Here is a 17,140-nt window from a genome sequence, read left to right as displayed (position 1 = left end):
TAAAAAAAAAAAATTAAAAAAAAGAAATGAATTTCTCTACAAAGATAAATATTTCAGTGAGGTGTTATTTCCACCTAAAGGATGGTTGAATGCATGAAGGTATGTGTGTATGTGTAGGGGTGTGTGTATGTGTGTGTGGGGGGGAACCGTGGTGGTAGTAGTGTTTTGTTCTTGTTTCTTGAGACAGGGTTTCTCTGTGTAGCCCTGGCTTTCCTGGAACTCACTCTGTAGACCAGGTTGGCCTTGGACTCATGGAGATCATTCTGCCTCTGCCTCCTGAGTGCTGGCCTTAAAGGTGTCACCACTGCACCCAGCACATCATACATTCATAAGAGTAATTTGTTGTTGTTGTTTTGGGTTTTTTGTTTCTCTTTTGGTGGTGGAGGTGGTGGATAAGAATTTTAATAATGGGCTAGAGAGATAGCTCAGACATTAGAGCACTGGCTGCTTTTCCATACAACCTGTGTTCAAATCACAGCCACCAGATGGTGGCTCACAACCTTCTATAATGGGATCTGGTGTCCTTTTCTGTCCTGTAAGAATGCGTGCAGGCAGAAGACTGTATACATAGATAGATAGATAGATAGATAGATAGATAGATAGATAGATAGATAGATAGCCATGAAACACATCTAATGTATTAAAAGAGTTGAGACAGGTGTGATTACACATGCCTGCAAGTGTAGGAGGAGACAGGAGAGTAGGAGTTTGGGACCAGCCTAGGATACATCAGACCCTGTCTTGAAAGAAGAAAATCAATTATGTGGTTGCTTTGAGGTTGGTTGCTTATCACACATAAAGCCCTGAGTTTGAACCCCAGCATCACAAAGACAAAGTTGGCAAGTGGGGATGTAGGTCAATGATAGTGTGTTGGCTAGTATGCGTGAGGCCCTTGGTTAAATTCCCAGCTACACACACACACACACACACAAAAGAAAAGAAAAGTTATAGGGATGTAACTTTTTTAGTACAGCCAAATGGAACCTGGGTTCAACTCCCCAAACAAACAAGTTGTAGGCAAAAAGGTAATAGCCTTAGCTCAACTGTATTAGCAATATCTAGGAAGCTCATTGGAAATAATCCAAAAGGGATGGTACTTTTCTCGGGAAGTGAGATTTCCCAGGGGGGAAAATGCTTTGCAATTTTTCCATAATGAGATTATGACACTTTATAAAAGCCCAGATATGGTGGCCTAGATTTATTTATTTATTTATTAACATTTTATTTATTTATTTTATGTATGTGAGTACACTGTAGCTTTACAGATGGTGTGAGCCTTCATGTGGTTGTTGGGAATTGAAATTTTAGGACCTCTGCTCACTCTGGTCAATCCCGCTCTCTCTGGTCAGCCCTGCTTGCTTAGTCCCTGCTCGCTCCGGCCCAAAGATTTTTTTTTTTTTTTTGGTTTTTTTTGAGACAAGGTTTCTCTGTCTAGCCCTGGTTGTCCTGGAACTCACTTTGTAGACCAGGCTGGCCTTGAACTCAGAAATCCACCTGCCTCTGCCTCCCGAGTGCTGGGATTAAAGGCGTCGTGCGCCACCACGCCCGGCGCAAGATTTATTTTTTATTATTATACATAAGTACCCTGTAGCTGACTTCAGACATACCAGAATAGGGTGTCAGATCTCATTATGGGTGGTTATGAGCCACCATGTGGTTGGTGGGATTTGAACTCAGGATCTTCCAGAAGAGCAGTAAGTGCTCTTACCCACTGAGCCATCTCACCAGCCCCTGTGGCCTAGATTTATAATGTCACCACTTGGAAGGCAGACGTAGGATAGAGGTCAGCTCATGTTACTACTTAGACCCTGTCTAAAGAAACATTAATGAGGAAAGTAAAAATTAAAAAAATCAGCTAGACATGATTGTACACTGTAGCTGTCTTCAGACACTCCAGAAGAGGGAGTCAGATCTCCTTAAGGATGGTTATGAGCCACCTGTGGTTGCTGGGGTTTGAACTCAGGACCTTCAGAAGAGCAGTCGGTGCTCTTACCCGCTGAGCCATCTCACCAGCCCCAATAAAGGCCTATTTTAAGGAAGAAATCCAGTGGACAGAAGTTGGGGGCCACAAATCTTTTCTTTTTTGTTTTGTTGTTGTTGTTTTTTGTTTGTTTGTTTTTCTAGACAGGGTTTCTCTGTGTAACTCTGACTGTCCTGGAACTCACTCTGTAGACCAGGCTGGTCTCGAACTAAAAAATCTGCCTGCCTCTGCCTCCCAAGTGCTGGGATTAAGGGCGTGAGCCACCACTGCCCAGCGTGGGCCACAAATCTTGAGTCGGTGGTGAGTTTTATGCCTAGGTTTTCATTGCCGTCAAGTTTATATTCCTGCCCCACCACTCTGTAAGCCCCAAACCTCACCTTTCAGGGTCTCCTGGACATACTTCTCCAAGTAGTACTTTCGGATCTGATCATCCTCTAGAGCCAGATCATCGATGCCATTGGCTGTGATGTAGATGTCCCTGTCTCTGTAGTTCCTCCGGATCCACGCAAGGAGCTTGCGCACTCCCCAGGGTGTTACAGCCAGGCGGCTGGGCGAGCTCAGGCGGGTGATGTCCTGCAGGAACTGGACGTCCCTGTCTGCAACTGAGCGGTTGGTGTTCAGCTGCTTGTGTATCACGAACCTAGTAGTGAAGTGGTTCAGTGCGTAGAAGTCGACGGTACCCTTCACCAACCTGCTCTCCTTCACCGTGAAGCGCGGCAGGACTGAGCTGGACAGCCCTCGCTGGTTCTTCGAGGCGATGTATTCCTTCATAGCCAATGGGTAGTCTCCAGTCTTGAAGAGCGGATCTGCAAACCAGGCGATCTCAAACTGGAGGAAGCGCTCGGCTGCCTTCCAGTGTGAATCCACATAGGGGTTGGCAGGTTCTGCCCAATCGCAATGTAAGGACAGCGACACAGCCCCATGCTGGACCGGCCTATACTGCCTATCATAGAGGTGCCAGACCTGGGCATGGGCGATCATCAGGTTGTGGGCTGCACGGTAGGTGTCATTACTCGTGCGGTTGTACATGTCACTCAGCCTGTTAGGCTCATTGATGGTGATCCAAAGCTTCACCAAGTCCCCCAGCTCCCGGAAGCACAGCTCGGCGTAGTCCTGGAAGGCCTTGGCTGTGTTCGTGTTTAGCCACCCCCCACTGCTCAGAAGTGGCAGGGGGAGGCCGAGATGGGAGTGGGTCGGGTGGTACAACGTCACCATGGGGGAGATGCCCAGCTTCAGTCCTTCGCTCACCACACACCTATAGTACCTTAACACTTGTCTATTAACTTTAGACAGATTGCCAGTGGGAAGGAGAGAGGTCCAGTCCAGGGCAAACTGGTAGTGGGTGACTTTCATTTTTGCCAACATTTCAACTCGTTTTTTGATGCTCACGTAATCTGTGCATTGGGATGGTCTTGTTTTTAGCCTTACCCCTTCCACTCGGTAGAGCAATCTGTTGCCAGTGACATTCCACACGTACAGGTGAGGATCAGTAAACTGCGGGGAGGAGACAGTAAACTCGGGCTGTGGGAGACAAAGGCACCCAGGTAAATCAAGTGTGGCTACCGGCGTACCCCAACCTGTCAGAGTGGAAGAGCTGAGCATCACTGAAGCCTCTCACTACAAGGTAAATGATAACTTTGCCCTTCATAATGGTCTCTGTAGCGGGGCAGTGGTGGCGCGCGCCTTTAATTCCAGCATTTGGGAGGCAGAGGGAGAAGGATTTCTGAGTTCGAGACCAGCCTGGTCTACAGGGTGAGTTCCAGGACAGCCAGGGCTGCACAGAGAAACCCTGTCTCGAAAAACAAACAAAAACAATCAAAAACCATAATGGTCTCTGTATTCAGGACGTTACTGTTTGTAATATGGGAGAAAGGACCATCCTCCTAGCCCTTAGAGTCTCCAGGGAGACTGGGAATTCCCCGGAGGGAACCACACACAGGGAAGGAAGACCAGTTGTTTGAGAAAAGCCTAATAAGCCATTTTCCAGCTCACGTGACCTAAAAATCCAGGCTATATCACGCCTCCTGTAACAGTTCAAATACGGCAGGAAATTGCCTTGGTACCCTCAGTGGAAGGCAATGTGGAAGGACAGATTTTCAGCCCTGTCATAAGCTGATGACACAGGTGAAATGAGGTTGTAAAGGAGTCACTGAGCAGCACGGGCACTCAGAGGAGGCCGGCTGACAGGCCGTCCCTGACAGTGGCTGAGGGAGAGGGGTGAGAACCCAGAGTAGTGGTGCATGCCTATCCTATAATCTCAAGAGGCTGAGGCAGGAGGACTGCTAGTTTGAGGCCAGCCTGGGCTGTACAGCAGATACCCCATCTCCTAAACAATTTAAAAAATAAAATGGGGGAAGAAGGCCCAAGAACATCACACTTCTGTGCAGTGTCTCTTCCGTCGTGTGTCTATGAGCACAGCACTCGCTCCACGGGAAGACTATGGAATGTTCTCTCCGTGCAAGGAACTTCGGTTCTGAGGGGGAAAGGGTGAATTGAGCCCCAATCCTGAAAGTTCAGTGCCCCTTTGATCTCTCTGGCTTTCCACCTTGGAAAGTTTTGGACTTTTTTTTTTTTTTTTTTTTTTAACTTTTCCTTTCCTTTTTCTTTCTCCCTCTTTTCGGAGTAGGGGTCGGGGTGGGTGGTAGGTGGCTACAGCCCAGGCTAGCCCTAAACCTAATAACTACCTAAGGATAACCTGGAACTCCTGCTTCTCTTTTTCCTTCTTCCCAGGCTCTTAATGCAACACTGGGGATCAAACCCAGGCCCCCTGCAAGCTAGGCAGCCGCTGTACTGACTAAAGTACAGCCTCTGCCCCACATTTTCCTCTTGGAGTTTGGGCTACACAATCATATGGGGATGGTTGTGTGTCTCTCACTTCCCAGGTGCAGTCTAAGGATGAGAGAGCCACTCTGGGAAGCCGGTGTCTCAACTGGAAAACACTGTACAAAGGTAAGGTGACTTGGATTTAGTTCCAGACAGCCAGGGGGTACACAGAGAAACCTTGTCTCAAAAAAACAAAAATAAGATAAAGTAGAATAAAACTCAGACTTCAAAAAAAAAAACACTTCCAAATTCAAGATTAATTAGAGCAAGGAAAAATTCTGTACTTGTGCTAAAGCTCTTTCTCCACCTGGGAGTGTATTTAAATGCACCTGGAAAACTAATAATTAACCTTTGGTAAATATTTTCCCTCTAATTGTTTTTTCATGTGTCATCTTTCACAGTCTAATTGCAAAGCCATATTACTGCCCAGTTGCCATCTGCCAACTAGTAATCTAGAACATTAAACTCAGAGAGCATTGATCACGTGAGCTTGAAGTTTAGCCCGTGTAGAATGAATTACTTGAGCCGTCTTCCCCGCCTAGACCAGCTCCAGAGTTTTGAAAGGTTCAGAGCATCCCGGTGTTGTTGAAAAGATGTTACAAAAGGGCATTTTGCCACAAAACAAGGCAAGATCAAACAACGCACCACACCGGACTTTACAACAACCTTCCAGAAAACACTAGTTGTGGACAGTGCAGGTGGTTATCTGGGAGAGAGACCACATAAAGACGATGCACCCCAAATGGAGGAAGGCTGTTAGGAGGAAGATAAGGGATGCAATGTGGAGGTAAAAAAGACAAAAGTGCATCTTAGACACATATGACAAGCTGATACTGAAACACACCATTTTGTATAATAAAAGCCAGTGGATTCTCTGGGCATGCCTTAAATCCTAGCACTCAGGAGACAGGGGCAGGCAGATCTCTGTGAGTTCGAGGCCAGCCTGGTCTACAGAATGAGTTCCAGGATAGCTAGCACTACACAGAGAAACCCTGTCTTGAAAAACATAACCAAACAAATAGTGGATTCGGGTGGGGGCGGTGACTAAGAGGGGAAAGCATTTACTCAGTAAGCGTAGAGACCTGAGTTCAATCCCTCAAACCCAAAAGAGGTAGAAGGAAATGACTAACTCCACAGTTTGTCTTCTAACCTCTACATGTACTGCAATATGCACCACACACACACACACACACACAGAGAGAGAGAGAGAGAGAGAGAGAGAGAGAGAGAGAGAGAGAGAGAGAGAGACATGTAAGTCAAGAGTCTTGGCTAGTCTTTCATAGTATCCATGTGGATGGCACAGACACACAGACACACATATACACACGTATCTCCATAATCCTAGGACATCCAATGCACTCTTTTGGCCTCTGTGGTCACCAGGCAGACAGACATATATCAGGCAAACCATCTGTGGTGGTTTGAATGAAAATGGCCTCCATAGGTTCATAGGGCTACCTCTCTAGTACCATGTCTGCCTGCATGCTGCCATGCTTCCTGCCACGCTGACGAGTTGTGAACCAGCCCCAACTGAAGACCCTAGACTTGCTGTGGTCATGATGGCTCTTCACAGCAATAGAACTATGACTAAGATATCCTTACACGTAACTTGTAAAAAAAAAAACATACTGTAAACTATCTCCCCTGGTGTGTGGTTAATTCAGAAGTAGCCACTTACCTTAAGAACAGACTCAGTGACTCCCCAGGAGAAATCACAGGGAAACCGACCCTTCATGTCTGGCGTGGACTCTTTCAAAGGGAAGCCATTGTCTTGTATGATCTGTTTGTAGTAATGAGCCGAGGACTTGGGTTTCCTCTCTTTCTGCTCACTGTTAAAGTCCACATAAAACAGCCCCCGTCGGGTCGTATAGGCATCCTGCCACTCCAAGCCATCCAGGAGAGCCCAGGCCGTATAACCAAACACGCGGATTTCATCAAACTTGATTGCTGCAAAGAGAAAAGGAAGCAGCGATTTTTCCGAGGACTAAACACTCTAGTTCATTTACAAAGTGCCAGGACACAGCACATTACACAAGTAACTCTTTTCCTAAATATCAGGCCTTTTAAGTCAAACCACAAATTATTGGCTTGGGGCCCGCGAAATGGCGGCATCTGTAAAGAAAGGCACCTGCTCCGAAGCTTGATAAGTTGAGTCAGAGACCTGCATGGTAGAAGGGGCCCAAGTTTCGAAAGTTGTCCCCTGACTTCCGCATGCGCCCTACACTCAAAATAAAATAAAAAACAAAAAAAACAAAAGAACAGTACACACTCCTTACACTGGTGAGTGACAGTTGGAAGATCTCATTAAAAACATTCTTCCTGATAGTTAAACGTTTTTCAATCACATTGTTTAGCAGATGGTATATGCCTTTAATTTCAACACTCGGGAAGCAGAGAGGTAGGCAGATCTCTGAGTTCAAGTTTGGCTTGGTCAACAATATTGAATTCCGCTGGGTTATCCAGAGCTACACAGTGCGACCCTGTCTCAAATTTTTTAAAAGTGAGGTGGGAAGTGATATTTAGTGTGCAGATCTGTGTCCTGGGGCAATTCCAGAGCCTTTTGGGATATAGATGTTGACTGGCAACCTAGAGTTTCTCATTCCGAGTCTGGGCTAGTCCCTGTCTGTCTACTACTGTCTGTTCTGTGAAATTGTCCTTCAGGGACTGAGATACCGGCTCTCAGGACGTCACAGCAAATGCAGGCAGAAGGCCTGGAAGTGGTGTGAGAGGCGGCTGGGCTGAAGGGCAACAGGCCCAGGGCCAGGTCCTGCTGCGTCTCGCTGCAGGAGCTGTTGGGCAAGGTGCAGAGCCTCAGTTACTTCATCTGCAAAGGAAAATAGTGGGAAGGATGTTCTCTAAGGACTTTTTGAGCTTTCAAACTCTGACTGGGAGCCCGGTGTAGCGGTGCACGACTTTGATCCCAGCACTCTGGAGACAGAGGCAGGCAGATCTCTGTGAGTTCAAGGCCAACCTGCTCTATAGTAAAAACTGAAATTAGCCCTGAATCATTTTAAAATTTTTATTATTTTAATCTTATTTCCCACGCAGGAGTGTTTTGCCTGCATGTTTATCTGTGAGCTCTCTCTGTGTCTGTATCCAGGAAGGTCTGATAGGATGTCAAATTCAGTAGAACTTCAGTTACAGACAGTTGTAAGCTGCCATGTGGGTGGTTAGGGTTAGGGTTAGTGTGCCAGGAATTGAACCCGGGATCTCTGTAAGAGCAGGCAGTGCTCTCAGCTGCTGAGCCATCTCCCTATCCCTCACTTGAACCATTTTTCTTAAAACAAACAAACAAACAAACATCAACAACACCCTTTTATTCCCCTCAGAGAGATGCCTCATCACTGCATTTTGCGGTCTTATTGTCATTAACATTGTTTTTCTAAAAGGTAGAAAATCCGGGGGCTAGAGAGGGCTCAGTGGTGAAGAGCACTGTCTGCTCTTTCAGAGGGCCTGAGTTCGATCCCCAGCAACTACATGGTAGCTTGCAACCATCTATAATGAGATTTGATAGCTGGGCAGTGGTGGCGCATGTCTTTAATCCCAGCACTTGGGAGGCAGAGGCCAGAAGATTTCTGAGTTCGAGGCCAGCCTGGTCTACAGAGTAAGTTCCAGGACAGTCAGGGATATACAGAGAAACCCTGTCTCAAAAAAACAACAGGAGGAGGAGGAGGAGGAGGAGGAGGAGGAGGAGAAGGAGGAGAAGGAGAGATCTGATGCTCTCTTCTGGCACACAGGTGTACATGCAGATAGTGCATTGATGTCCATAATCTTAAAAAAAAAAAAAAAAAAAAGATAGAAAAATCCTTCCTGGAAAGAAAGGTAGAAAACCATGACAAGAAATTTCAAAACAACAAATGTATCTCAGCAAGTGGTGGTTCTGGTTCCCTGGTGGTGTTGTGTTATAAGGAGGGGTGGAACAGGCAAACCCCTTTTGTCCAAGCGAATGACACTTGACCCAGGGGCCTATATGGAGTATCCTATGAGCCACCCTCCCGTTCATGTGGTGGGCGTGGCTGTGTTCTAAGCTGTTCCTTTTTGCAGAACTGGGTGGGTGGGGAGGCTGGGCGAGGGACTTGCTCTTTCTAAAATCTCCTCCTGAAATGTCTTTCCTGCAGGAGCTAGGACTTCTCTCCACATTTAGGACTATTTATTTAAGTTACATGTATGTATTGTGGTGAAGGAAGTTTATGTGTGTGGGGGGTGATCGCGCGTGCGTGTGCGCGCGCATGTGTGTGTGTGTGTGTGTGTGTGTGGTAACTGTGTGGGAGTGAGTGTATATGTGTGTGGGGGTATGCATGTGTAGGGCACGTGTGTGTGTGTGGTGGATGTGTGTGCGTATAAGTGCATATGTGTGGATGAGTGTGTATGGTGCTTGTGTGTGTATGTGTGTGGTGCTTGTGTGTGTGGTGCCTGTGTGTAGGTGTAGGTGATGCCTTGTGTGGGTGTGTGTATGTGGTGTGTGTGTATGTGTGATGCATGTGTTTGCGTATAAGTGTGATGTGGTGTGTGTGTGTGTGGTGTGCCTCTGTGTGGGTGAGTGCATGTCTCAACACACGTGTGAGGCCATCTTGCTGAAGTCACTTCTGTCTTTCCACCATGTGAGTCCCAGGATTGAACTCAGGGGTCTGGCTTGTGGCAAGTGCCTTTACTGGCTGAGCCATCTCACCAGTCCTGCACCCACCTGTTTTACGTGGGTGCTGGAGGTCAAACTCAGGACCTCTTGCTTGCATGGCGAATACTTTGCCCACCAAGTCATCTCCCCAGCCCCCATACTTAGGACTTCTCAAGGGAGCTGCACAGCTGGAGAAAGATCCAGAGGAATCAGGTAGAAGGGAGCTCAGCTCTGATGGGGACACAGAGTGAGCTATGACCTCATGGTTTCCATCAGCCTGTAGGTGTCACTGCCTGAGTAGTGAATGAGGTGACCTTGGGGAGACAGAAATCTCCAAGAGCAGAAGTGGCTCAGCTTTGTCTTAGATCTTTCTTTGTTCACGCCTGTTGAGATGAAAGAATCTTGACTCCAATAAATCACCCTTGATGGAAAACTTTCCACACATCTCCACAGGGACTATGTCTGCTATAAAGAATGAAATGGCTGGGAGTGGGGTAAATGCCTGGGATCCTAGCATTTGGGAAATAGCTCAAAGCTAATCTGGGTTATGTGGGACCCTTTCCCTCACAAAACACGTTTCAGTCAACAGTGAACAAAACAAAATCCAACAGCAATAATCACACACTCAAGGTAACTATCTTAAACAAACAAAAACAAACAAACAAACAAACAAACGACGAACCCTGAGGGGGATCAGAGAAATACCTCAGCACTTACCAAGCTTGCAGCTCTTCCTGAGGACCTGAATTTGGTCCCTAGCACAAACATCAGTGGCTCACAAGTGCCCGTAACTCCAGCTCCAAGTTACCAGATGCATTATTGTGTCCCCTAAGAGCGCTCACACACAGGAAGCATACACTCACACAAGCAAACATATACACACATTTTTTTGTTTTAAATTAAGCCAACCTTGAAGAACCTGGTTGAGGAAATTCTTCATCATGTAGATGGCCGTGGTGTCCTCTGTCTTTATATAGCTATCAGTGAACCAGCCGTTCTCCGAAATCAAGATTCTAGGGTTGTCATATTCCAGTTTAATCCAGTTCAGCACCTGCCTTAAGTTGAGTGATACATTTTGTCCCATTTTCACCACAGTGTTGGACGGCCTGAAGTTGTTGGGCCCGAAGGAAAAGGCAAAGAAGTCAGCCGTGCCCCTCACCTCCTCCTTCTCTGCCTCAGAGAACTCGGGGATCATGGCGCCTGTCTTCATGAACTCAGGGTAGTCGCCGTCCCCGTGGATGGGGTTGGCGAACCATCCGAGTACAGAGGACATGGAATGCTGGCAGTTGATCACGTCCTCCATGTTGTCTGTTCTGTTTGGCTCTATCCAATGGGACCCCAAGGTGATGGAGAGCCAACCCTTCTGATGAGGGCGGAAGTTTTTGTCATAGTTATGCCACACTTTCGAATGCGCCTGATGGGAAAGAAAATATCATTGGTCTTCACTGTGCTTAATCGCTGAGGTCATAACATGGTTAGCAAATCCTGGACAATTAAAAAAAAGCAAACGTGACTTGTGTGTGTGTGGTTTTTTTTTCGAGACAGGGTTTCTCTGTTTAGCCCTGGCTGTCCTGGAACTCACTCTGTAGACCAGGCTGGCCTCGAACTCAGAAATCCGCCTGTCACTGCCTCCCAAGTGCTGGGATTAAAGGCATGTGCCACCACGCCCGGCGTGTGTGTGTGTTTGTGTGTTTGCATGCGCATGCCAAGGCAAACATATCCAGGTCAGAGGACAACCTTGGCGAGCTGGTTTTCTCCTTCCACTGTGTGGTTCCTAGAAGAACAAACTGAGGTCATCAGATTTGGCAGCACGCACATTTACCCACTAAGCCACTTGGATGGCCCCAACAACCCAGGTTTGTTTGTGTGTGTGTGTGTTTTCATGAGTTCTGCAGATTAAATTCAAGTCCTCGTGTTGTGTGGCAAGCACTCTGCTGACTGAGATATCTCCTCAGCCCCCCCCTCCGTTTGGTCCTGATGTAGAAGTCAAGGACAGCGCAAGCAGGCTGCATATTCTGTAAATGGGTAACTGACCAGATGTGGTGAGGATAAGATTCATTAACACTGTAAAAGACTTTAAAACAATGCCTGACATAGGTTAAGCTTCACATCAGCCTCAGCTGCTATTGTTGCGATCATTTTGCATTTCCAGGTGTGGTCTCTTAGAGCAGAACCTGTAGTTGTTGTTTGAGCACTTCACGTCTGGCTCGTCCTGCCCGCAAGAGGCTGAAACATCTGCTTAGTACCCGGCGCATAGGAAGGTCTTTCTTGGAAAGACAAGAGTGAGGTGTTTGAAAGAGAAACATGGGAAATTAAAAAAATAAAATAAAATAAAATAAAATAAAACATGAAAAGAAAATACCTAAAACCCGGAAGTGTGGTCCAGTGAGCCACGAGTTAAAGGAGAAGGAACCCAAAGAGACTCAATGCAGGTTCTAGACAGGAAGTGCTCAAAGCTGGGTCTATATTCTGGTCTCCCATGAAGTTGTCCTCCCATGAAGTTGTTCTCCATGAGCGTCATGGCCTCTGTGCTTCTCCACAGGATTTGACTTATTTCTTCTGAGACAGAGTCTCTCTCCTATAGCCAGAGGTTGGCTTGGAGCTTGATATATAGCGGAGGGTTATGACCTTGAACTTCTGATCCTCTGGCCTCTACCTTCAGAGTACCAGGGTCACCTTGCCTGGTCTGTGGGGTGCTGGGGATTGGTCTGGGGGCTTTCTGTTCATTGGTGTCTGTCTGTGGGAGGATGCCAGATTCCCCTGGAACTGCTATTACAGACAGGTGTGAGCTGCCATGTGGGTGCTGGGGATAGAAACTGGGTTCTCGGGAAGAGTAGCCAGCGATCCTAGGTACTACAGAGCCACCTCTCCAGCTGTATCCTAGGGAAGTTTTCTAGAGGAAGACATTTTGAGATATTACCTCAGCATCTCACTCAGCAGCCCCACCCCTTCTGCTCTCTGTTTCCATTGCAGGATTCTGGAAAAATTTAGCACCAAAATCATCCCAAGATTTCCTTTCTTTTGAGACAGGGACTCTCGATGTACCCCAGGCTAGCCTCCAAACCACGGTCCTCCAATTCCAAGCTCCCAAATACTGGGGTTACAGTGTGGACTGCCACATGCAACTTCAGGGATCAATTTAATTATTTATTAGATATTTTCTTCATTTACATTTCAGATGCTATCCCCAAAGCCCCACTCCCCCTGCCCTGCTCCCCAACCCACCCACTCCTGCTTCCTGGCCCTGGCATTCCCCTGTACTGGGGCATATGATCTTCGAAAGACCAAGGACCTCTCCTCCCATTGATGGCCAACTAGGCCATCTTCTGCTACATGTGCAACTAGAGACACAGCTCTGGGGGTTACTGGTTAGTTCATATTGTTGTTCCTCCTATAGGGTTGCAGACCCCTTCAACTCCTTGGGTAATTTAAATTTTATAATCACTTAGTTAGTTCATTTGAGACAGAGTTTTACTATGTAGCTTTGGCTGTCTCAGAATTCACTATGTAGACTGTGCTGGCCTCAGATTCACAGGGATCTGCCTGCCTCTGCTGCCGTTGGAATTAATGGCATATGACACCAAGCCAAAGGATCTTTTCTGTTTTTGTTTTTGTTTGTTTGTTTTTGAGACAGGGTTTCTCTGTGTAGCTTTGGCTGTCCTGGAACTCACTCTGTAGACCAGGCTGGCCTCGAACTCAGAAATCCAGAAATCTACCTGTCTCTGCCTCCCAAGTGCTGGGATTAAAGCCATGTGCCACCACTGCCAAGCTAAGCCCAAGGACCTTATCACTGCTTTTGTCTCAGAGAAGTGCTCAAGCCTCCAGGCAGAGGTTGTGTTTCTACAAGGAGCCAGCAGAGACCAGAGCAGGCTGCCTTAAATGGTCCCAGCCACCTTCTCTCTGAGTTCATTTATGCATCTAATTGCCTTTTGTGTCTGGAAAATGCTGTTTTCTTTAAACCGTCTATCAAATTCCTTGGCCTCCTAGTCTGCAGAGATCCCTGAGTCCTGAGCTGGGGGAGGGCGTGTATCATAAAGTCATCCCATTCCAGATGGAGCACTCCAAAGTCTGCCACTCTCTACCTTGTCGAGTTGTGGGTCTGCGTTAGTTACCGCGAACCCGCAGAGACTCACCTGCACAAGATCAAACCAGACACAGAGGAGAGGGAGTGGAGGCAAACGTCCCATCCCTAGTGAAGAAGTGATTTGTAAATACCACATGCTGAGAGGAGGGAAATCTTCTATGGAGTGATGCTGGCTATGGAGTGACACTGGCTATGGAGTACACTGGTTATGGAGTTATACTGGCTATGTCAAGCTTACTTCTGGGCAGGCCCCATGAGCTAACCCTTGGTTTTTGGACTGCATGCTTTTTAGTGGATCGTTTTGTTTCTGGTTTTTTAAGAGGGGAAAAGAACAGGAACAGAGATGCTTCCCCTCTCAGATGGGGAAGAAATATTAAAATATATTATCAAAGTGAAATTATTGAAGAATAGAAGAATGGAAGCCCTTTCTTCCTGAGCTCCTCTGAGGCTGGAATCACTGGGAGAAGCGTTGAGGACTGCTTTCTTTACAGCTGTGAATGGTAGACCCACCAGGGGACATTCCCGGCTTACTGAAGTCACACAGCCCCTGGACAAGTCTAGTGCTTTTGATCCTTAGACAGCAGATCGATCAGTGACTCCCTTCAGGGTTGTGCACAGCAGACGTGGACACTAAAGAGCACCACCCAAGCATGGCAGTTGAGCCAGAAGCTAGCCACCTCATTCACAGATTGCCGGCGGCATTACAGAGAGAGTGTGGTAGATCAGTCAGTGTGTGACCCACCCTGAACAGGAATTCACCAGAACCGAGGGTGCTGGTGGAGACCTGTAATCCCAGCACTTGGGAGCTAGAGGCAGGGGGATCAGGAGTCCTAGGTTGGCCTGGGCTAACATGAAGTAAGGAACCAACTCTTGAAAGGTTTCTCCTGATCTCACATGTGCATTGTAGTGTACACACACCCCCTCTCCCGGTAAATGAACGAATGAAAGAATAGGTACATAAATAAATGGTTTTAGAAAGCCAACAGCAGTTAACCAGCCAGATAGGGAAGAACATGGAGGTGAGTGTCTTCAAAATAGCTCTCTATTGACTCAGTGATTAGAGGAAAGATGCCTTCAGTTGGGATAAAGTCTTGGTCACGTCAGCACTAAAACAGGAACTGGGACAGCTTAGAAGGCAATAGGTTTGCAGTTTTGCAACCCATTTGCAATCTGGGTTTCTAGATACTTGGTGGGCACGTGCAGCCATAGCCCAAGATGACCTTCGTGCCTCCCGTCTCTTGCTCTGTGGCTGCTGTTTGTATAGGCTATCGCGCTATCTCAGGTTATCTTTGCTCTGGACCGAAGGCAAAGATGCTTTTTGTTAGAGAAACATGGGGGTGGTCCTCTCTGTGTAGCACTTATGGTTATGATTTGACTCTGTGGCCAAATAACAGGGAAAAAGTTTTGCCCTGAGATGGTCCGTTTGACCCGTCTTACAGATGTGTGAATGGGTGATACTCAGAAGGATCTGCTGGGACCGTGCAAAGTGATTGCAGCCAGGACCTCGCCACCTTGCATAACCTCCTACGGTTTTCCAAGATTGCTTTCTATCTTGTCCAAAGCCATCTTCCTTTGGAATGATTGATTAAAGGGCGTGTCAACCTTTGTTCTTGAGACTCCTTGGCTTGACAGGAACCTTGCTGCCTTTTCTTTTTTGAATCTGCTCTTGGGACTCAATACCCTTGAGGGACAGTAGGGGTCCCAACCTCTCATCCTTACTCAGGTCCCTCCCGTGTCCAACAGGCTGGTTGCTTTGAGTCCCTCAGAAGTCCAGAATGATAAATTTGAAGGGTGATAGAAAGCAATTAAGATCATTAAGACAGAGATGAAGAAGTTAGGGGTCAGGATGACACGGAGAGACAGTGGTGCAAAGGTTGGCTTGAAGGCAAGTGGTGGTGTTTGAGAGCATCAAGGGACCAGTGGCCATTTGAAAAGTTAATTTTTGGCCGGTTGTGGTGCCGCACGCCTTTAATCCTACACTCGGAAGGCAGAGGCAGATGGATTTCTGAGTTCAAGGCCAGCCTGGTCTCCAAAGTGAGTTCCAGGAAAGCCAGGGCTATACAGAGAAACCCTGTCTCGAAAAATCAAAAAAAAAAAAAAAAAAAGTTAATTTTCTACCTGTTGGAGATGCTGGGGGGAATGGGAGGGAGGAGGTGGGGGATGGTATGATCAGGATAGTTTGTCATGAAACTGAAGAATTAAATAAAAGACATTCAATTTTCCAGGGCCAGGAGTGAGATTGTTGCATGCCTTTAATCCCAGCACTTGGGAGGGAAAGACTGGTGGATCTCTGTGAGTTCAAAGCCATCCTTGTCTATGTAGAGAGTTCCAGGTGAGCCAGGCCTAAATAGTATGGCCCTGTCTCTAAATGCTACTACTACTACTACTATTACTACTACTGGAAAGTTGATTTTCCAAATCTGACAGATTTTAGTCACATACAAATTGGTTAAAATATCATCTTGTTATTTGTAAGTTTGTTGGTTGTTTAAGCTATTGGTTGAGTAGAGAACAAAATAAAAACCTTATATTTTACTTTAAAATATTCTAGTCACCATCCATGGTAGCACACACTTGTAATCTCAGCTCTCTGCAGGATTGGGGCAGGGGCGTGGATGTAAATTTGAGGCCAGTTTGGGCTCCATAATGAGTTCTGGCTTGGTACTGGCTACGTATTGAGATCCTAGCCAAAAGAACTAAAGAATAAGCAAGCAAACAAAAGTCTCCATAGCATAACAAAATGTTTTCATACTTTTTGTGTTCCAGTCTACTTTTTAGAAGGTATTGATGTCAGTTGAAACATTTTCCATGGTATAGTCTTGATAATTGTCCTAACACTGATTTGAGGACATATGACCTCCTTGGTCAGCACTGTATGTTGATAGAAATCAGCTTGTTTTGTTTAAGGTTTTTTTTTTTTTTTTACCTGTCATAAGTAAGTAACTGGCTTTGGAAGGTAGCTTTCAATTTATTTGAATTCTTTTCGGTCAGAAACAGGAACATGTTGACTATTTTTAATTTTAAAAAGTTACATGTAACTGGGCAGTGGTGGCACACACCTTCAGTTTCAGCACCCATGAGCCAGAAACAGGTGGATATCTGAGTTTGAGGCCAGCCTGGTCTACAGAGTGAGTTCCAGGACAACCAGGGCTGCATAAAGAAACCTTACTGAATCCCCTCCCTGACCCAAAAGGCACATTTATTGGAACTAGAGAGATGGCTCAGAGGTTAAGTGCACCCACTGCCTGTTCTTCCAAAGGACTCAGATTTGATTCCCAGCACCCATATGCATCTCCATACATTCATAGACATCTCCAACTTCACAGGGGGTCTGATCTTCTGGCACCAGACAGGCACATGGTACATAGATATCCATGCAGGAAATATACCAAATACATATAAAATAAAATGAAAAAAGGCATTTATGTGGGAGCTGGAGAGATGGCTCAGTGGTTAAGAGCACTGACTGCTCTTCCAGAGGTCCTGAGTTCAATTCCCAGCAATCACATGGTGGCTCACAACCATCTGTAATGGGATCTGATGCCCGCTTCTGGTGTGTGTCTGAAGACAGCGACAGTGTACTCGTATAAATAAAAATAAATGAATCAGCTGGGCAGTAGTGGCGCACACCTTTAAT

The 17,140-nt window shown here is 46.5% G+C and overlaps 1 protein-coding gene across 1 annotated transcript in view; it reads right to left on the bottom strand.

The window, feature by feature from the left end:
- The window catches only part of Klb (klotho beta), a 34,854-nt gene that overhangs the window by 2,486 nt on the left and 15,228 nt on the right, over window positions 1-17,140 (bottom strand). The window contains exons 2-4 of the mRNA XM_021211134.1: window positions 10,329-10,833; window positions 6,483-6,751; window positions 2,359-3,502 (exon numbers count right to left, since the gene is read on the bottom strand). Of these exons, the coding sequence (XP_021066793.1) occupies window positions 2,359-3,502; window positions 6,483-6,751; window positions 10,329-10,833 (1,918 nt within the window). The remainder of the gene's footprint in view (window positions 1-2,358; window positions 3,503-6,482; window positions 6,752-10,328; window positions 10,834-17,140) is intronic.

Source organism: Mus pahari, chromosome 13 (genome assembly GCF_900095145.1).
Source record: "Mus pahari chromosome 13, PAHARI_EIJ_v1.1, whole genome shotgun sequence".
NCBI classification, from domain to species: Eukaryota; Metazoa; Chordata; class Mammalia; order Rodentia; family Muridae; genus Mus; species Mus pahari.
Note: the sequence above shows the minus strand (reverse complement) of the source record. Positions and strands in the feature narration are given on the sequence as shown.